General features: G+C 52.0%; 1 protein-coding gene across 4 annotated transcripts in view; it reads left to right on the top strand.

Moving 5' to 3' along the window:
- The window catches only part of BDP1 (BDP1 general transcription factor IIIB subunit), a 260,324-nt gene that overhangs the window by 151,748 nt on the left and 86,736 nt on the right, over positions 1–21,840 (top strand). For all 4 annotated transcript variants that reach the window (XR_012727216.1, XR_012727217.1, XM_075325283.1 and 1 more), the window contains exons 20-25: positions 5,343–5,488; positions 5,679–5,802; positions 6,505–6,575; positions 8,402–8,621; positions 8,946–9,061; positions 9,157–9,382. Coding sequence is in view for 2 of the 4 variants with exons in the window: in XM_075325283.1 (XP_075181398.1) it covers positions 5,343–5,488; positions 5,679–5,802; positions 6,505–6,575; positions 8,402–8,621; positions 8,946–9,061; positions 9,157–9,382 (903 nt within the window). In the remaining 2 variants the exon portion in view is untranslated. The remainder of the gene's footprint in view (positions 1–5,342; positions 5,489–5,678; positions 5,803–6,504; positions 6,576–8,401; positions 8,622–8,945; positions 9,062–9,156; positions 9,383–21,840) is intronic.

Genomic DNA, 21,840 nt, shown 5'->3' with positions numbered 1-21,840 from the left:
TCTGTCTGAGATTAATGCGGTCACATGTACCTCTGCTCCGCAGGTTGTGTCTTTGACTTCTCAGGCGTCGGCCTTTTCGTCCTACGCCATGAATGCCGTCCTGGACTCTGCGAGCCGTACAGCGGTAGCATCCGCGCCAATTCGGTGGCAGTCCGCAGGGCCATGTGGCTACGCGAATGGAAGGCAGACTCTGCTTCCAAGAAGTTCTTAACCGGATTGCCATTTTCTGGCGACCGTTTGTTTGGCGAGCAATTGGACGAAATTATTAAACAATCCAAGGGAAAGGACTCGTCCTTACCCCAGTCTAAACCAAACCGACCTCAGCAACGAAAGATACAACCGAGGTTTCGGTCCTTTCGGCCCTCAGCCAGGTCCCATTCCTCCACGTCCAACAGGTCAGAGAAGGGCCAGAGGAACCCTTCTGCATGGCGGTCGAAGTCACGTCCTAAAAAGACCGCCGGAGGAACCGCCTCCAAGGCGGCCTCCTCATGACTTTCGGCCTCCCCAAACCGCATCCTCGGTCGGTGGCAGGCTCTCCCGCTTTTGCGACGCCTGGTGGCCACATGTCCAAGACCGATGGGTGAGAGACATTCTGTCTCACGGTTACAGGATAGAGCTCAGTTCTCGTCCTCCGACTCGTTTCTTCAGAACATCTCCGCCCCCCGAGCGAGCCGATGCACTTTTTCAGGCAGTGAACACTCTGAAGGCAGAAGGAGTTGTGATCCCCGTTCCCCTTCAAGAACGTGGTCGCGGTTTTTACTCAAACTTGTTCGTGGTGCCAAAAAAGGACGGATCATTCCGTCCCGTTCTGGACCTCAAACTGCTCAACAGACACGTGAGAACCAGACGGTTCCGCATGGAATCTCTCCGCTCTGTCATCGCCTCGATGTCCCAAGGAGACTTCCTAGCATCAATCGACATCAGGGATGCTTATCTCCATGTGCCGATTGCACCAGAGCATCAGCGCTTCCTGCGTTTCGCCATCGGGGACGAACACCTTCAGTTCGTGGCGCTGCCGTTCGGCCTGGCGACAGCCCCACGGGTCTTCACCAAGGTCATGGCAGCAGTGGTGGCGGTCCTACACTCTCAGGGCCACTCGGTGATCCCTTACTTAGACGATCTTCTAGTCAAGGCACCCTCCCGGGTGGCATGTCAACACAGCCTGACCATTGCTCTGGAGACTCTCCAGAGGTTCGGGTGGATCATCCATTTCCCAAAGTCAAAATTGACACCGACCCAATCACTGACTTACCTCGGGATGGAGTTTCATACTCTCTCAGCGATAGTGAAGCTTCCGCTGGACAAACAGCGTTCGCTACAGACAGGGGTGCACTCTCTCCTTCGGGCCCAGTCACACCCGTTGAGGCGCATCATGCACTTCCTAGGGAAGATGGTGGCAGCAATGGAGGCAGTTCCCTTTGCGCAGTTTCATCTGTGTCCACTTCAATGGGACATTCTCCGCAAATGGGACAGGAGGTCGACGTCCCTAGACAGGAACGTCTCTCTTTCACTGGCAGCCAAAACCTCTCTTCAGTGGTGGCTCCTTCCCACTTCTTTGTCGAAGGGAAAATCATTCCTGCCCCCATCCTGGGCTGTGGTCACGACGGACGCGAGTCTGTCAGGGTGGGGAGCGGTCTTTCTCCACCATAGGGCTCAGGGAACCTGGACTCCGACGGAGTCCTCCCTTCAGATCAATGTTCTGGAGATAAGGGCAGTGTATCTAGCCCTAAAGGCGTTCCACCGGTGGCTGGAGGGCAGGCTGATCCGCATACAGTCGGACAACGCCACGGCAGTCGCGTACATCAACCACCAGGGCGGCACGCGCAGCCGTCAAGCCTTCCAGGAAGTCCGGCGGATTCTGCTATGGGCGGAGGCCACAGCCTCCACCATCTCCGCAGTTCACATCCCGGGCGTAGAAAACTGGGAAGCAGACTTTCTCAGTCGCCAGGGCATGGACGCAGGGGAATGGTCTCTTCACCCGGAAGTGTTTCAAGAGATCTGTTGCCGCTGGGGAACGCCGGACGTCGACCTCATGGCGTCTCGGCACAACAACAAAGTCCCGGCATTCATGGCACGGTCTCAAGATCACAGAGCTCTGGCGGCGGACGCATTAGTTCAGGATTGGTCGCAGTTTAGACTGCCTTATGTATTTCCTCCTCTGGCACTGCTGCCCAGAGTGTTACGCAAGATCAGGTCCGACTGCCGCCGCGCCATCCTCGTCTCTCCAGACTGGCCGAGGAGGTCGTGGTACCCGGATCTGTGGCACCTCACGGTGGGTCAACCGTGGGCACTCTCAGACCGACCAGACTTGCTGTCTCAAGGGCCATTTTTCCATCTGAATTCTGCGGCCCTCAACCTGACTTTGTGGCCATTGAGTCCTGGCTCCTAGCGTCATCAGGGTTATTTCAAGATGTCATTGCCACTATGAGACAGGCCAGGAAACCAACGTCCGCCAAGATCTATCACAGGACTTAAAGGATCTTCTTATCCTGGTGCTCTCATCAGGGTTTTACCCCCTGGCCGTTTGCCTTAACCACTTTTCTTTCTTTCCTTCAATCCGGAATGGACAAGGGTTTGTCTCTCGGCTCTCTCAAGGGACAAGTATCGGCGCTTTCCGTGTTTTTTCAAAAGCGTCTAGCCAGGCTTCCGCAGGTCCGCACGTTCCTGCAGGGAGTTTGCCACATAGTCCCACCCTACAAGAGGCCGCTGGAACCATGGGATCTTAACAGAGTGCTAAAGGCTCTTCAGAAACCACCCTTCGAGCCACTGCGGGATGTCTCTCTATCCCGTCTTTCGCAGAAGGTGGTTTTTCTAGTGGCAGTTACATCGCTCCGTAGAGTGTCGGAGTTGGCAGCGCTGTCATGCAAAGCCCCCTTCCTGGTTTTTCACCAGGATAAGGTGGTTCTGCGTCCGGTCCCGGAATTTCTCCCTAAGGTGATATCCCCTTTTCATCTCAATCAGGATATCTCCTTACCTTCATTTTGCCCTCATCCAGTTCACCAATGTGAAAAGGATTTGCACTTGTTAGATCTAGTGAGAGCACTCCGGCTCTATGTGTCTCGCACGGCGCCCTTGCGCCGTTCTGATGCGCTCTTTGTCCTTGTCGCTGGCCAGCGTAAGGGGTCGCAGGCTTCCAAGTCAACCTTGGCTCGGTGGATCAAGGAACAGATTCTTGAAGCCTACCGTTCTTCTGGGCTTCCGATTCCTTCAGGGCTGAAAGCCCATTCTACCAGAGCCGTGGGTGCATCCTGGGCATTGCGGCACCAGGCTACGGCTCAGCAGGTGTGTCAGGCGGCTACCTGGTCGAGTCTGCACACTTTCACGAAACACTATCAGGTGCATACCTATGCTTCGGCAGATGCCAGCCTAGGTAGGCGAGTCCTTCAGGCGGCGGTTGCCCATCTGTAAGAGGGGGCCGTTTTTTCGGCTCTTTTTATCGAGGTATTCTTTTACCCACCCAGGGACGACTGCTTTTGGACGTCCCAATTTTCTGGGTCTCCCAATGGAGCGACAAAGAAGAAGGGAATTTTGTTTACTTACCGTAAATTCCTTTTCTTCTAGCTCCTATTGGGAGACCCAGCACCCGCCCCTGTTCCCTTCGGGCTGTTGTTCTTTTGTGTACACATGTTGTTCATGTTGAATTGTTATTTTGGTTCATGGTTTCAGTTCTCCGAACATCCTTCGGATTGAATTTACCTTAGACCAATTTATAAGTTTCCTCCTTCCTGCTTTGGCACCAAAACTGATGGGCCCGTGATGCACGGGAGGGTGTATAGGCAGAGGGGAGGGGTTACACTTTTTAAAGTGTAATACTTTGTGTGGCCTCCGGAGGCAGAAGCTATACACCCCAATTGTCTGGGTCTCCCAATAGGAGCTAGAAGAAAAGGAATTTACGGTAAGTAAACAAAATTCCCTTCTTTACTGAAGTGAAAGCTTCTTAAAAGTGACACAAGTCACATAAAAACGTGAACATAAAAATAACACGTCTGCTGGGTCACAAAGATCAAACTGGCTCAGCACTCATGGGCAGTACAATAGAAACAAATATATTTCCTCCTGTCATAGCACAGTGTGCAGATCCGTACAGTTACTCCCGACGCGTTTCATTGTCACCTCTCATCAGAGGAGTTTTAGTATTCATAATAGCTGTGCCTCTTACAGATTCAGCATCATAGGTTCTGCCAAAATGCGGACGCACTTGTCTCACGTGTGCATATAAATTTTGTAGGGATCTGCACTCTGTGCTACGACAGGGGGAAATATATTCTGACTTGCACAGGAAATTTGATCCCTAAAAACAGGAGGATGGTGGCGACTAGAAAAGAAAATCAATAGATGAGCTTATTTTCTGGTTAGATCTTTCCATATCTTAAGCACGAATTGTCATATTGTGTTCAGTGGTTCTGGTTGGTTATATCGGGTCTCACTATTTTTCCCTTATAAAATCCCGTTTTTCCCTTTTGGGGGGCGGTTCACCTCACGGGATAATATGGAAATACTTTGAGATTGTTGAGAAACTTTGCATTGTTCCTGGAATTGTCTCAGGGATTTTTTTCTATTGTGCTGCACATGGGTGCTGGGCCCGTTTTATCTTTGTGACCCAGGAGACATGTGCCATTTTTATGTTCACGTTTTTGTGACTTTTGTCACTTTTAGGCTTTCACTTTAGTAAAAGTTAAGTATTATGAGTCTTTATTCCAATTGTTTGACTTTTGCACATCTCCTTGACCCTATTCGCTATTCCTTATTTAATGTTTAATATAGCAGTGGTGGCACACGGGTGCAACTTTTGAGTCAGTGCTGCCCTGTCTGACCTTCACCATTAGGGTACGTGCCCACAATCAGGGATCACAGCTTCTGTCAGCTGCTTCTAAAACGCTGTGATGTACAGTACAAGCAAAGTGTATGGGGTTTGTAAAAATCCCATGCACACTGTGCGTATAATGCCCACAGTATAAACTGACCTGCGGTGCGACTCTCCAAGCCACAAGCATGTCAATTCTTTGCTGTGGAGTCGCGAGTCTTCTCCGCAGGGAGAACACAGTGTGAGACCGAAACTGCTCGAGGAGACTCGCAGCCCTACAGGTCTGGACCCGCCGCGTACACGACGCAGGGGGTCCTAATCGTGTACACACACCCTTAGACATCCACTTGTGGTGTCATTGAAGTAACTTTGATAAATTCACTTCTAGTATAAAACTGTAAGTTCTAGCATTCTGGCACATCGCTGCTGAACCTATGGACAAGAGCTGTCCACCTATGACAATCCCTGTGAGTGATATGTCATATAATAGGAGTAGGAAAAGCCCCAGAGCTGATGAACTTTATCTTTTTTTCTTTAGGTTGATAGTGGAGAAGTTGGTCTTCCATTGGTAGATCAGCACAGCCCGGACTGTTCTTCCAATGGGCAGAAAGATGTGGGGTCTGAGCCGGCGCAGGCAGAGGAATCAAACCCTGTACAGCAGGACTCTGATAAGGAAACGTCTAGGTAAGGGTTTGTGGAGAATCAAAATTTAAAGTGCCTCATACATGTTAATGTGAAAAAGACTAAACTGAATGTTAGTGGGTTTTACAATTTAGGAGTAGCTGGCCTGATGCATGTAATGTGTTAGTTTATTGTTGGAGGAGGGTGTGAAATGTAAATGACAAAAGTTTAGACGACCTATTATTCCCCACAGTACAGAGAAACCAGCCCTGCATGTTAGAGGATGTTTAAGACCAAAACCAAACCTGACCAAGACCACAGCGCAGAAGTCTAAAGATCCCGAGCAAAGAAGTGAACATCCACAAGTCTCTAGAGAGGTATGTCTGTGTACAACTATCAACTGAAGAATGAGAAATGGCTCACAAGTGCCAGTAGAGGTAGTATCCAACCCTTTATCCCCGTCACAATATGAGGTATATTTGCCATGTCTGATCAGCCATCAAATGCCTCTAACAGCCGCGGATGGATCAGACATCCACATCATTCCCCCGCTCCCATCAGTCCGTCGTCGGTCAGCTGATGACCCTTGTCTCTGTCGTTACGATCCTCCTGTGAAAATCGGCTGCAAGCCATCATTCATAGGAGACCATGATTTCTGCTATACAAAGCAGTGCTGATGCTGATGTTCTGTATAGCACAAGCAACCGGACAATCGTAGTTTCAAGTCCGCTAAGTGACTAGTAAAAAAGAATGTTTTTAAAGATGAAAAATAAAACACACGCTCAAATCATCCCCCTATTGCCCCATTGAAAATAAGATTTTTTTTTTTAAAATGCACATATTTGGTATTGCTTCGTCCAGCAATGTGCGATCTGTCAAAATTTAATCCAATCGGTAAACGGCATAATGGAAAAAAATAAAATGGCAGAATTTATTTTAGCCGCTGCTACAATTTTTTTTTTTCGCTTGCCATTTTTACATGTATATACATTATCTATGTATTACTGTCTTTTAGTATAGCTCTGCATGTCTTTGTTCTTCAATTGATGGGTATATCTTCTGACCTATACCTTTCTCAGGTTTCACATGTTGGCAACAAGTCACCATCACAAGCACCGGACGGAGATCAAGAAAGTGAAGTTAAGGAAAGGTAACAAGGAACCATATATATTTGAAGAAGCAGTGAGATTAATGTGTAAAGACTAAATTGGCCCATGAGTGGGAATATAAAAAAATTCCTGCACGCAGTCAGCATCCAGAGCTACTTTTAGCCTAAGGGGCACTTTGCACACTACGACATCGCAGGTGCGATGTCGCTGGGGTCAAATTGAAAGTGACGCACATCTGGCATCGCTGGCGATATCTTAGTGTGTAAATCCTTTGATACGATTAACGAGCGCAAAAGAGTCGTAATCGTATCATTGGTGTAACCTCGGTCATTTCCATGAATTGGGAAATACCGATGTTACGATGTTGTTCCTCGTTCCTGCGGCAGCACACATCGCTGTGTGTGAAGCCGCAGGAGCGAGGAACATCTCCTACCTGCGTCCTGCGGCTCACGCCGGCTATGCGGAAGGATGGAGGTAGGCGAGATGTTTACGTCCCGCTCATCTCCGCCCCTCCGCTTCTATTGGCCGCCTGCCGTGTGACGTCACTATGACGCCGCACGACCCGCCCCCTTAATAAGGAGGCGGTTCGCCGGCCAGAGCGACGTCGCAGAACAGGTGAGTGCATGTGAAGCTGCCGTAGCGATAATGTTTGCTACGCCAGTTATCACCATGATATGGGACTATCGCGCACGGCATCGCAGCATCGGCTTGCGATGTCGTAGTGTGCAAAGTGCCCCTAAGGCCAAGCAACCATTTTAAGCTCTAAGGCTAAAGCTATTTAAGGATGCTAATTAACGTTCCACCAGAAAGGGCCGCATCGGATTAAAAGAATGGAAGTGACTAAATATATATGTGCTTTATACAATACCTAACTAGTGAGCGTGGTGTCAGGATTTGCCGGCACCAGGAGGTGGCAAGCGTATGACCAGAAGTAAGCGATTTGCATATATGCGGTCATGTGCTGACTAGATGTTCGTGGCCTCGCTCAATACAAGTGAATTGCGCGAGGCCGGAATAGGGCTGGAAGTTTGCAAATCGCAATCTTGCAGTCATGTGAACATCTGCTGCCGGCACCGGAGCAGCCAGACTGTATGAGCTCAATACACACTGTAAGCTTTCAGTAGTCTACAGTCACTTAGTGACATCAGACTTGTACCTCAAGGCCGAATAACCCCTTTTATCACCAAAAGAGTTGCTATAAAAGGGTTTCAAGGACCTACTATTAAGGGCCCCCCATACACGTTAAGCAAAGGTTGGCCAATCCTGCCAATAGCAACAGACTTCAGTGACAGTCTAATGTGTATGGAGGCCCCAACTCTCCCAAGAAATGATTTTGGGAGGATAATGTTTCTGCATATTTCATAGAGAGATGTAAGCTGCAGCGGCTGGAATCATCAGACATAGTGCTCCTGTCTATGGGAGTGTTAGGCTAGATTCTCGCCAAAAGTATATGGGGGGAACGTTTTAGGATAGATCATCAGTATCATATAAGTGGGGTCCAGCTCCCCCCTATTCCTGAGCAGCTGTTTGAAGTGCCATGGTGCTGAGCCAAATTCTTCATGTTAAATTTCATATGTATGGAACAATGCTGTATTACTCAGCAATAAAAGTGGCCATGGCCACATCAGACATCTGATCACCAGGATTGTCGAGAGTCAGAACCTCACCGGTGTAATATTAGCCTCTGCTGAGTATAGTCCCCAAATATTGTCATTTTGAAAAATCTCTCATATGGGCTTCCTTGCCTTTTCTTCTCTTCGCCTTTCCTGTATAAACCTTTTTAGTATTTTCTTTTCTAACATTTTTAGTTTTGGGTTTTTTTTTTTTTATGCAACATTACATCTAAAGAAAATATTTCTGTTCTTAGGGTGGAAGCATCATCTAGGTCTCAAGATGAATGTGCAAAATCCTCCATAAAACCTGCAGCGTTAGTACGAGGCCGCTTCCAGAGACCAAAACCCAATCTGATGAAGGCAACTCCTAGGAAAGGAGCATTGGAAAACAAGGAGGACCTCTCTGCACCGAGCACTGGACATGCTGAGGGACTCACTGGTGGGGACGTTCCTTGTGATGACCATTCTGGAAAAGTATGTAGCAGCTGTTTTTATATGGCTACTTTCAGATGTCTTCTTTTAGTCAGAAATGGACTTTACCTGGACAGTTTACTATAATTATATAATAATGCTAAGCTGCAGGAAATGACTGTCGTTATCTGCACAGACAGGATCCCCATATGCTGCAGTTACTACGGTTTTTGCATCGAATATCTGCTGAAATTCACCTGACAAACTTAACGCCAAGTACAGAATACAGCAAATCTTCACTGTGTGTGATCCGTCTACTTTCACAGGACACAAGGTCGTTCCTTATATACAGGTTTTATGTAATAATCTATATTTTTAATTTTATAGCAAGAAAATGAAATTAAGGACGTTGGTTCTGGATCTTCTCAAGATTCTTGTAAATCTGAAATCAACCCTTGTTCTTTATCATTGACTCAAGACAGCCCGGTAAACCAGGATTCCCTGTAAGTGCTTTGGTATTGTTGCTGCCATTTTTGTGATATTTTTCCTTTTTACTAGTATTGGAAAATATTTTTTTATTGTGTTTTATATTTTTTAGGACTGAAGAATCAAGTGCATCTAAAACTCAGGACAATAAATCTCATATTAAACCTGCACCTTTGATTCGTGGGCGGTCACAGAAACCGAAGCCAAATCTAGCAAGACTATCTGCCCGGAAAGCAGACATTGATATTAAAGAGCGTGAAAGTTTGGAGACGTCCTCTGGTGAGAAGGCTGAGAAGACACCAGCAAGTGATGAAACCAAATCATCTGGAGCTGAAAATGTAAGTAGCATTATTGGGAATAAGTGTGCGATAACCACAACTACATTGCATTGCCCAGGAGCAACGTAAAGCTACATAATATTACATATAAACACTTTATAAGTCCATAGAAAAAAATACTTGTAACTAATAGGTCATTTTCATAAAAAAATGAGTGACAAATATCCCCATAATTTCAGCTTCTGCTACTAATCCCCCTTCTCAGACTCATCAGTCTGATGTGTACATAGTTCATGATTTCCAGCTTTTTTCACAAGAGGATAGGCTGTTATAATTGATTGTAATGTTACCAAATTAAACAGAACTTCTCGTGACCTGACTTTTAGGCTATGTGCACACATAGTATGTTTGTTTGTTTTTTTTTTCCCCCTTGTGTGCTTCCTTTCTGCACATAAAGCATGTATTGACAAGAAAAAGGCAGCTGAAAAAAATGGGTATTTCTTTGTCGCTCCATTGGGAGACCCAGACAATTGGTGTATAGCTTCTGCCTCCGGAGGCCACACAAAGCACTACACTTTAAAAAGTGTAACCCCTCCCCTCTGCCTATACACCCTCCCGTGGACCACGGGCTCCTCAGTTTTATGCTTTGTGTGGAAGGAGGCACACATCCACTCATGCATTATCATACTTAGTTATGTCGGATGGAAGAAAAGAGGACCCCGATGGGGCCCCCGGCATGTTCCCTTCTCACCCCACTATGTCGGCGGTGTTGTTAAGGTTGAGGTACCCATTGCGGCTACGGAGGCTGGAGCCACATGCCGTCTCCTTCACCATCCCTTATGCGGCTCTGGGAGAAGTGGGATCCTGAGCGGTCATCCATTTGCTGGGACAGTGCTCCATCCGCAGCCCCTGGTGGAACCTGCCGCACCGGAGCCTCTTCAACCCCAGGGACCGGGCCCTGCAACTTAAAGGTACTCTGTGTCCCCATGGGGGACTGTACAGGGAGCGCACCTTCTTCCCGGAAGCCGCGGTAGTGGTAAAACTGAGGAGCCCGGCGGACTTCCACGCCGACCGTGCCTGCTTGTCGGGCGCGGCCTCAAATTTAGTCCCCGGCTTCGCCGCGGCCTAGTCGCGAAAATCCCGCCCCCGGGCCTGCCTGTCAGGGGTAAGGGCGGGATTACCGACATGACGTCGGATGTGAGGGCTGGAGCATCCTGCATGTCTCCCTCCTCCCTCACTGACCACTGTGGGGACCCCAGATTCCCGCTCTTTGCTGGCGCCGCCCTCGGCCCCACTCCTCCCCTGAGAGCTCCGGCGGCCATTTTCTGGCATTCTGCCGGTGGATGCTTCTCAGTGAACACAGCTCTGCAGCTCCGGGGGATCCACGACAGGGAATCTGGAGGACACACTCCGCTCGTTAGCGGTCGGTAAGCCACACCGGTCACCCGGTGCTGGTCCCCCTAGGGTGCCGGAATAGATACATATATATATATATATATAATAGATATAAATATCTGTTCGGTCAGGCTGTATACCCTTTTCCCATATACCCTCAGTGGTCACTCTCCTAGGAGACAACAGCATGTCGTCCACAAGGAGCAAAGCTACTAAGGCACAGGTTTTTTTCGCGGCATGTACCTCTTGTGGGGCTATGTTGCCTGCGGGATCCACCTACCCTCACTGTGAGCAATGCTCGACTCCTGCCTCGCTTGCTCAGCCGGAGCCTCGGGCACTGGTGGGCCCCTCGGCTCATGTAGATCCCCCTGCTCCCCCTGAGCAGGCTGCAGGGACAGAGTCACCGGTGTTGGCCTCTTTCGCTGAGAAACTCTCTAAGTCACTTTCTCAATCCATTGCACAGTCTATGGACAAATGGTCTTATAAGCTCCTTGAGGCATTGCAGTCCAGACCGGAACCTTCACAGGCCCCGGCCCCTGTTAGCTTGTCTCCTCCAGGCCACTCTCGGTCCGCGCCGCAGCGCGCTCCCAGGTTAGCCCCTAGGTCTCAGGCGGAGGACTGCTGCCCGGACCGCAGTCCCAGACCGGCTAAGCGGTCTCGCTGTGACTCTTCCCCGGCTTCCTCACGCTGCTCGGGATACCAGCTTGAGGACTCTCAGGAAGACGAGGCGGACGTGGGAACTCAGGGCTCTGACCCTGACTTCGCCCTTAACCTTGATACACCTGAGGGGGACGTCTTAGTCAATGATCTTTTCTTTGTCGCTCCATTGGGAGACCCAGACAATTGGGTGTATAGGCTATGCCTCCGGAGGCCGCACAAAGTATTACACTAAAAGTGTAAAGCCCCTCCCCTTCTGCCTATACACCCCCCGTGCTCCCACGGGCTCCTCAGTTTTTATGCTTTGTGCGAAGGAGGCAGACATGCACGCACAGCTCCATAGATTGGTCAGCAGCAGCTGCTGACTATGTCGGATGGAAGAAAAGTGGGCCCATATAGGGCCCCCAGCATGCTCCCTTCTCACCCCACTCTTGTCGGCGGTGTTGTTAAGGTTGAGGTATCCATTGCGGGTACGGAGGCTGGAGCCCACATGCTGTTTTCCTTCCCCATCCCCCTTAGGGCTCTGGGTGAAGTGGGATCCTATCGGTCTCCAGGCACTGAGACCGTGCTTCATCCACAACTCCTGGGAGCCTGCTGGATAGGAGCCGGGTATCGTTCAGAGACATGGCCCTGCTACTTGGAGGTACTCTGTGTCCCCGTGGGGACCGAGCACAGCAACACTCCAGCATTGCTGGGTGTGCTAGTGCACCGGGGACCGCGGCGCTGACCGGGTTAAATGTGCCATTACACACTCAGCGTCGCTGAGTGTGTTTATGTAGGGGGACTACCGCGCTGACCGCCGCCGCCATGTTTAACACTGAGGCGCGGCTGGGACTTGTAGTGCGCCGGGGACTTCCGCGCGGCCGCGCTTTTACGGCGGCCGCGCTTATTACTCGAGTCCCCGGCTTTTGCGGCCTAGTCTTTCTTCCTCCCGCCCACAGCCCTGACAAGCAGGGGAAGGGCGGGACGCTGTACAGACGAGCAGCAATGAGGGCTGGAGAATGCTTTGCATACTCCACCCCCCTCACTGTGCACTGTGGGGCACCAGTTCCCGCACTTTCTGGGTCACGCCCACGGCTCCCTCCTCTCCTCAGGACGCCGGCAACCATTCCTGTCAGCTCCTCGGACGCTGCAGAGGGGGACAAATTCTGGGAGACCCAGGCAGGGATTCTGGTGGCCTCACAACCGCTTTAAGCGGGTGGTAAGCAGCACCTGTGGTGCTAGCCCCATTGTGCAGAAGTGTAATTATATGTTTATGGTATAGACTTTACACTGTATAGTGCACAGTTGTTTTCTGGCTATATATCCCTATTGTGTTGCTCAGGGAAGACAATAGCATGGCGCCCACAAAAGGCAGGGGTGCCAAAACACAGGCTTACTATGCTGCCTGCGCCGCATGTACGACGCCGCTACCGGCAGGTTCCACTGACCCTCATTGTGTGCACTGCTCGGCCCTTACTGCACTTGCTCAGCCGGAGCCTCTGCTAAGAGGGGCCCAGGGGGAGCCACCTGCTGACACTCTCCAGGTGACAGGGACGGAGTTTGCAGTCTTTACGGATAAACTCTCTGAAACTATGGCTAAGATACTAGAAGCCTTGCAGTCCAGACCGGTATCTCAGCACAGGGACTCTGTTGAATCATTGTTCCCTGGCCCCCCTCAGTTGGACCAACAATGTCCCCCCGGGGTATCTCATAGATCCCAGGCTGGGGGCTCTGACACGGACCCCAGCCCCAGACCGATTAAGCGAGCTCGCTTGGAGATTCCCTCGACATCATCATATTGTTCAGGGTCTCAGCGGGGGGAATCTCTGGTTGATGACGCGGAGACAGCTGATCAGGATTCTGATCCTGGGGCCGCTCTCAATCTTGATACTCCGGACGGGGACGCCATAGTGAACGATCTTATTGCGTCCATCAATCGAATGTTGGATATTTCTCCCTCAGCTCCTCCGGTGGAGGAGTCAGCTTCTCAGCAGGAGAAATTCCGTTTCAGGTTTCCCAAGCGTACACCGAGTATGTTTCTGGACCACTCTGATTTCAGAGAGGCAGTCCAGAATCACCATGATTGTCCAGATAAGCGTTTTTCTAAGCGCCTTAAGGATACACGTTATCCCTTTCCCCCTGACGTGGTCAAAGGTTGGACTCAGTGTCCCAAGGTGGATCCTCCAATATCCAGACTGGCGGCTAGATCCATACTTGCAGTGGAAGATGGGGCTTCACTCAAAGATGCCACTGACAGGCAGATGGAGCTCTGGTTGAAATCCATCTATGAAGCTATCGGCGCTTCTTTTGCCCCAGCATTCGCAGCCGTATGGGCGCTACAAGCTATATCAGCAGGTCAAGCGCAAATTGACGCAGCCACACGCACTTCCGCGCCGCAGGTGGCGTCCATAACCGCTCAGATGTCGGCAATGGCGTCTTACGCTATTAATGCTGTCTTGGACTCTGCGAGCCGTACAGCGGTTGCATCCGCCAATTCGGTGGTACTCCGCAGGGCCTTGTGGCTACGGGAATGGAAGGCAGATTCTGCTTCCAAAAAGCGCTTAACTAGTTTGCCAATTTCTGGCGACCGATTGTTTGGCGAGCGTTTGGATGAAATCATCAAACAATCCAAGGGGAAGGATACATCCTTACCCCAGCCCAAACCGAACATACCCCAACAGAGGAGGGGGCAGTCGAGGTTTCGGTCCTTTCGGGGCGCGGGCAGGTCCCACTTCCCCTCGTCCAAAAGGCCTCAGAAAGATCAAAGGAACTCTGATTCATGGCGGTCTAAGTCACGTCCTAAAAAGACCACCGGAGGTGCCGCTACCAAAGCGGCTTCCTCATGACTTTCGGCCTCCGCAATCTGCATCCTCGGTCGGTGGCAGGCTCTCCCGCTTTTGCGACACCTGGCTGCCACGGGTAAAAGACCGCTGGGTGAGAGACATTCTGTCTCACGGTTACAAGATAGAGTTCACCTCTCGTCCCCCGACTCGATTCTTCAGGTCATCCCCGCCTCCCGAGCGAGCCGAGGCTCTTCTGCAGGCGCTGGGCACTCTGAAGGCAGAAGGAGTGGTGGTCCCTGTTCCTCTTCAGCAACAGGGTCACGGTTTTTACTCCAACCTGTTTGTGGTCCCAAAGAAGGACGGGTCTTTCCGTCCTGTCCTGGACCTGAAACTGCTCAACAAACACGTAAAGACCAGGCGGTTCCGGATGGAATCCCTCCGCTCCGTCATCGCCTCAATGTCCCAAGGAGATTTCCTTGCATCGATCGATATCAAAGATGCTTATCTCCACGTACCGATTGCTCCAGAGCACCAGCGCTTCTTGCGCTTCGCCATAGGAGACGAACACCTGCAGTTCGTGGCACTGCCGTTCGGCCTGGCAACAGCCCCACGGGTTTTCACCAAGGTTATGGCTACTGTAGTAGCGGTCCTCCACTCTCAGGGTCACTCGGTGATCCCTTACTTGGACGATCTCCTGATCAAGGCACCCTCTCAAGAGGCATGCCAACACAGCCTCGACGCTACTCTGGAGACTCTCCAGAGTTTCGGGTGGATCATCAATTTTCCAAAGTCAAATCTGACACCGGCCCAATCGCTGACATATCTTGGCATGGAGTTTCATACCCTCTCAGCGATAGTGAAGCGTTCCAGCAGTGGCTGGAAGGCAAGCGGATCCGAATTCAGTCGGACAATTCCACAGCGGTGGCATACATCAACCACCAAGGCGGCACACGCAGTCGGCAAGCCTTCCAGGAAGTCCGGCGGATCTTGATGTGGGTGGAAGCCACGGCCTCCACCATCTCTGCAGTTCACATCCCGGGCGTGGAAAACTGGGAAGCAGATTATCTCAGTCGCCAGGGCATGGACGCAGGGGAATGGTCCCTTCACCCGGACGTGTTTCAGGAGATCTGTTGCCGCTGGGGGGTGCCGGACGTCGACCTCATGGCGTCCCGGCACAACAACAAGGTACCGACGTTCATGGCACGGTCTCAAGATCCCAGAGCTATGGCGGCAGACGCCTTAGTTCAGGATTGGTCGCAGTTTCAGCTCCCTTATGTGTTTCCTCCGCTGGCACTGTTGCCCAGAGTGTTACGCAAGATCAGGGCCGACTGCCGCCGCGTCATCCTCGTCGCTCCAGACTGGCCGAGGAGGTCGTGGTACCCGGATCTGTGGCATCTCACGGTCGGCCAACCGTGGGCACTACCAGACCGACCAGACTTGCTGTCTCAAGGGCCGTTTTTCCATCTGAATTCTGCGGCCCTCAACCTGACTGTGTGGCCATTGAGTCCTGGATCCTAGCGTCTTCAGGGTTATCTCAAGAGGTCATTGCCACTATGAGACAGGCCAGGAAACCAACGTCCGCCAAGATCTACCACAGGACGTGGAAAATCTTCCGGTCATGGTGCTCTGCTCAGAGTTTTTCTCCCTGGCCTTTTGCCTTGCCCACTTTTCTGTCCTTCCTTCAATCTGGACTGGAAAAGGGTTTGTCTCTCGGCTCCCTTAAGGGACAAGTCTCGGCGCTCTCTGTGTTTTTTCAAAAGCGCCTAGCCAGGCTTCCACAGGTACGCACGTTCCTGCAGGGGGTTTGCCACATAGTCCCTCCTTACAAGCGCCCGCTAGAACCCTGGGATCTGAACAGGGTGCTAACGGCTCTTCAGAAACCACCTTTCGAGCCAATGAGGGATATTTCTCTTTCACGCCTTTCGCAGAAAGTGGTCTTCCTAGTGGCAGTCACATCACTTCGGAGAGTGTCTGAGCTAGCAGCGCTGTCATGCAAAGCCCCCTTCCTGGTTTTTCACCAGGACAAGGTGGTTCTGCGTCCGGTTCCGGAATTTCTCCCTAAGGTGGTATCCCCTTTTCATCTCAATCAGGATATCTCCTTACCTTCTTTTTGTCCTCATCCAGTTCACCAATGTGAAAAGGATTTGCACTTGTTAGATCTGGTGAGAGCACTCAGACTCTACATTTCTCGTACGGCGCCCCTGCGCCGCTCGGATGCGCTCTTTGTCCTTGTCGCTGGCCAGCGTAAAGGGTCGCAGGCTTCCAAGTCAACCTTGGCTCGGTGGATCAAGGAACCAATTCTTGAAGCCTACCGTTCTTCTGGGCTTCCGGTTCCCTCAGGGCTGAAGGCCCATTCTACCAGAGCCGTGGGTGCGTCCTGGGCTTTGCGGCACCAGGCTACGGCTCAGCAGGTGTGTCAGGCGGCTACCTGGTCGAGTCTGCACACTTTCACGAAACACTATCAGGTGCATACCTATGCTTCGGCAGATGCCAGCCTAGGTAGGCGAGTCCTTCAGGCGGCGGTTGCCCACCTGTAGGAAGGGGCCGTTTTACGGCTCTATTACCGAGGTATTATTTTACCCACCCAGGGACTGCTTTTGCACGTCCCAATTGTCTGGGTCTCCCAATGGAGCGACAAAGAAGAAGGGAATTTTGTTTACTTACCGTAAATTCCTTTTCTTCTAGCTCCAATTGGGAGACCCAGCACCCGCCCCTGTTCCCTTCGGGCTGTTGTTCTTTTGTGTACACATGTTGTTCATGTTGAATGGTTTTCAGTTCTCCGAACATCCTTCGGATTGAATTTACCTTAGACCAATTTATAAGTTTCCTCCTTCCTGCTTTTGCACCAAAACTGAGGAGCCCGTGATGCACGGGGGGGTGTATAGGCAGAAGGGGAGGGGTTTACACTTTTAAGTGTAATACTTTGTGTGGCCTCCGGAGGCAGAAGCTATACACCCAATTGTCTGGGTCTCCCAATTGGAGCTAGAAGAAAAGGAATTTACGGTAAGTAAACAAAATTCCCTTCTTCTTCATCGTTCCTTATGGGAGACCCAGACCACGGGTGTATAGCTTCTGCCTCCAGAGGACACACAAAGTACTACACTAAAAGTGTAGCTCCTCCCTCCGAGCATATACACCCCCTGGATGACAAATCTAACCAGTTCAATGCTTTGTGTTCAGGAGGTCACACACACACATGCATTCTCATCTGATTTTTGATTTCAAAGATTTGGAAGAAAAGCGGGTCCAGTCTGGACTCCCGGCATGTCCCTTCTCACCCCACTGTGTCGGCGGTGCTGTTAAGGTTGATTTTACAAGGCTGGAGCCTTCACATGCCGCGCTCCTCCATCCCCTGAGGCTCTGGATTGAAGTGGGAGCCATCACGGTTCTCACTGCTCTGCAGGAGACCGGTCTCCATCCGCAGCCCTTTCAGGATCCTGCCGGACGGAGCGCTCACCCCCCAGGGACCTGGCCCTGCGTCTCATAAGCTAAGTATTGAGACGTTATTCAGGGGTCCCTTGTACATTTATTGTGGGGAGAGTGTGTTATTTCACTTTGCTGTGATTTCCGGCCGGTTCTCTGGTTTTTTCCTGAGAACCGCGCCGAGGGTGCCTGCTCGTCGGCCGCATGGGAAAATCTAGGCCCCGGCTTCAGATGCGGCCTAGTTTCGTTTTCAGTGCCCCTGCATGTCAGTCATGCAGGGGAACAGTGCGGCGCCGCCCACCGGCCGTTCAGCAGAGGGGTGGACACTCCTCTCTGAGGAGATATTTCCCTCCCCTGTATATCCCCTTGGCCCTCCGGTTCCCGCTCTTGGACCTAACCCCGCCCCCCCTCCTCACTCCGGCGCCATTTTATCAGCGTTCACACACTGATCGGCGCTGGCTGCTGCAGCTACTGCATCTGTCTGGGGGTCCAAGCTGTGGAACCGGAGGGCACACAAAAGCGGTCTGGTAAGCCACAACCTCTGGTTGTGGGCTTTATTATACACTCTCTGGGGGTCATTCTGAAGGAGTGTATTCTTTACTGCAGAGCCTCCACCTCAGCAGCATGTCTCTCACTAGGAGCAAGGCTGCAAGGCTGTACTCTATATGCACTGCATGTCAGCTCATACTGCCTGAACCGAGCACATATCCACATTGTGATGCCTGCTCTAACATGGTGGTGTCTCAGCCTGGAGCCTCCCCAGGAGTCCCTTCGGCTGCTCCAGCCCCGGTGGCTGAACCCCCGGCTTGGGTAGCATCGTTTTCTAAAGCTATCTCCCAGTCCTTTGCCGACTCCATGGGACAGCTGTCCCGGACTCTGCTGACCATGCATCAGCCCCCTTCTCAGGGCGCCTCTGCTGCTCCGACTCGCTCTGCAGAGCTCACAGAGGATTTTTTATCTGTTCCCGGACCCCGTCCTCCTAAACGGAGACGCAGGGACTCTTCTCCTTCCTCGTCCCACGGCTCTGATTCACGAGCTGAATTACAGGGCGAGGAGGATGCCTTTACTGTGGGCTCGGACGCTACCTCTATGTACCCCATTGATCTATCTGAGGGTGATGCGGATGTTAGTGACTTGATTGCGTCCATTAATTCCGTACTGGACCTCAATCCACCAGTGTCAGAGGAACAAGCTTCTCTGGTAGAAAAACACCAGTTTACCTCACCTAAGAGAGCAAGGAGTATGTTTTTTAACCACTCCAGTTTTCAGGCCACTGTGACCAAGCCCAGGGCCTGTCCTGACAAACGTTTCCCAAAGCGTAGTTCTGATGACCGTTTTCCCTTTCCACCTGAGGTGGCCAAGGAGTGGGCTCATTCACCAAAGGTAGATCCTCCGGTGTCTAGAATCTCAGCCCGGACAGTTGTATCGGTGGCCGATGGCACCTCACTTAAGGATCCCACTGACCGCCAGGTTGACCTTCTGGCCAAATCTGTATATGAGGCGGCAGGGGCCTCGTTCTCCCCGTCTTTTGCAGCAGTGTGGGCTCTTAAGGCAGTCTCTGCTTCTCTGGCGGAGATACATTCCCTCGCCAGGGACTCTATGCCCGAAATGGTTGCCTTAACTTCCCAGGCTTCGGCTTTTTCATCCTATGCCATGTCTGCCATTCTGGAGGCTTCTCACCGCACGGCGGTGGCTTCCGCTAATTCCCTCGCGATCCGCAGGATCTTGTGGCTTCGAGAGTGGAAAGCAGACGCTTCTTCCAAGAAGTACCTTGCTGGGCTCCCCTTTGCTGGGTCCCGGCTGTTTGGTGAACAACTGGATGAAATTATTAAGGAAGCTACTGGCGGGAAGAGTACTTCCTTGCCACAAACTAAAACCAGGAAACCTGTCCAGGGCAGGAGCAAGTCGAGGTTTCGTTCCTTTCGTTCCTCTAACTGGTCATCCTCTAAGCCCTCAGCCTCGTCCACTAACTCAGCCAAGGATCGAAAACCCAGCTGGCGCGCGAAGCCGCGTCCTCAGAAGAACGGAGGAGCCGCTGCCACTAAGGCAGCCTCCTCTTGACTATCTGGCCGAGCCAGCAACGTCCTTGGTCGGTGGCAGGCTCTCCCACTTTGGCGATGTGTGGTTTCAACACGTCTCCGATCAGTGGGTGCGGGATATCATCTCCCACGGCTACAGGATAGAATTTTCTTCCAGCCCGCCAAACAGATTTTTTCTGTCCACTCCCCCCTGCTCCAAAGCCGCCGCCTTCTCTCAGGCCGTGGCATCCTTGCAGGCCAACGGAGTAATTGTTCCGGTTCCCGCCCGGGAACGGTTCAGAGGTTTCTACTCAAACCTCTTCCTAGTCCCCAAGAAGGACGGTTCCTTCCGGCCCATCCTGGATCTCAAGCTTCTCAACAAGCATGTTCAGGTGCGGCACTTTCGCATGGAATCTCTGCGATCGGTCATTGCCTCAATGACCCAAGGAGATTTTCTAGCATCCATCGACATCAGAGATGCCTATCTGCATGTGCCAATTGCAGTTTCACACCAGCGTTGGCTACGTTTTGCAATCGGAGAGGAACATTTCCCATTCGTGGCTCTCCCCTTCGGGTTAGCCACGGCCCCTCGTGTATTCACCAAGGTCATGGCAGCAGTGGTTGCAGTTCTGCACCTCCAGGGGTTGGCAGTGATTCCTTACCTGGACGACCTTCTAGTCAAGGCTTCGTCCAGTGCAGACTGTCAGCGGAGTGTCTCGCTCACTCTCGCCACGCTTGTTCAATTCGGGTGGCTTGTCAATCTGCCCAAGTCCACTCTGACCCCGACCCAGAAACTGACGTACCTAGGGATGCAATTCGAGACTCTGCCGGCACTTGTGAAGCTGCCCTTAGTCAAACAGCAGTCCCTTCATCTGGCGGTGCGTTCTCTATTGAAGCCCCGCCGTCATTCCATCAGGCACCTCATGCAGGTGCTGGGTCAGATGGTGGCGTCAATGGAAGCGGTTCCCTTTGCCCAGTTCCATCTGCGTCCTCTGCAGCTGGACATTCTCCGCCTTTGGAACAAGCGGACCTCTTCCTTGCACAGGCTAGTGGCTCTGTCGCCACAGACCAGGAGCTCTCTTCAGTGGTGGCTTCGGCCCCTCTCTCTGTCTCAGGGACGCTCCTTCCTGTCTCCGTCCTAGGTGATCCTCACCACGGACGCCAGTCTCTCCGGCTGGGGAGCAGTGTTTCTCCACCACCGAGCACAGGGCACTTGGACTCCGTCCGAATCAGCCCTCTCGATCAATGTGCTGGAAATCAGAGCTGTGCTCCTAGCTCTCGTAGCCTTTCACCACCTGTTGGCGGGCAAGCACATTCGAGTCCAGTCGGACAACGCGACAGCAGTTGCCTACATCAATCACCAGGGCGGGACTCGCAGCCGCCTGGCGAAGTTGGAGGTTCAACGCATCCTTCAGTGGACGGAGGACTCCAAGTCCACCATATCCGCAGTCCACATTCCAGGCGTAGAAAACTGGGAGGCAGATTATCTCAGCCGTCAAACCGTGGACAGCGGCGAGTGGGCCCTGCATCCGGCAGTGTTCCGGTCAATCTGCCGCAAGTGGGGCACTCCGGAAGTGGATCTAATGGCGTCCCGGCACAACAACAAGGTCCCGGTTTACGTGGCTTGCTCCCACGATTCTCAGGCCTTGGCAGCGGACGCGCTGGTTCAGGATTGGTCCCAGTTCCGTCTGGCCTACGTGTTTCCCCCTCTAGCTCTCTTGCCGAGAGTCCTGCGCAAGATCAGAATGGAGGGCCGTCGGGTCATAATCATTGCTCCAGACTGGCCCAGGCGAGCTTGGTACCCAGACCTGCTCCGTCTGTCCGGAGAGGTGCCGTGGCATCTCCCGGACCGCCCAGACCTTCTCTCTCAAGGTCTGTTTTTCCGCCAGAATTCTGCGGCTCTCAGATTGACGGCGTGGCTCTTGAGTCCTGGATCCTGACGGCTTCAGGCATTCCTTCCGAGGTCATCTCCACTATGACTCAGGCTCGGAAGTCTTCCTCGGCCAGGATTTACCACAGGACTTGGAGAATTTTCCTGTCCTGGTGTCGCTCTTCCGGCCATGCTCCTTGGCCGTTTTCCTTGCCGACCATCCTGTCCTTTCTACAGTCCGGTCTGCAGCTAGGACTATCCCTCAATTCCCTCAAGGGACAGGTCTCGGCTCTGTCAGTGTTGTTCCAGCGGCGTATCGCCCGACTGGCTCAGGTGCGCACCTTCATGCAGGGCGCATCTCACATCATTCCTCCTTACCGGCGACCTTTG

Source organism: Anomaloglossus baeobatrachus, chromosome 1 (genome assembly GCF_048569485.1).
Source record: "Anomaloglossus baeobatrachus isolate aAnoBae1 chromosome 1, aAnoBae1.hap1, whole genome shotgun sequence".
Taxonomy (NCBI): Eukaryota; Metazoa; Chordata; class Amphibia; order Anura; family Aromobatidae; genus Anomaloglossus; species Anomaloglossus baeobatrachus.
This window is presented reverse-complemented; position numbering and strand designations above follow the sequence as displayed.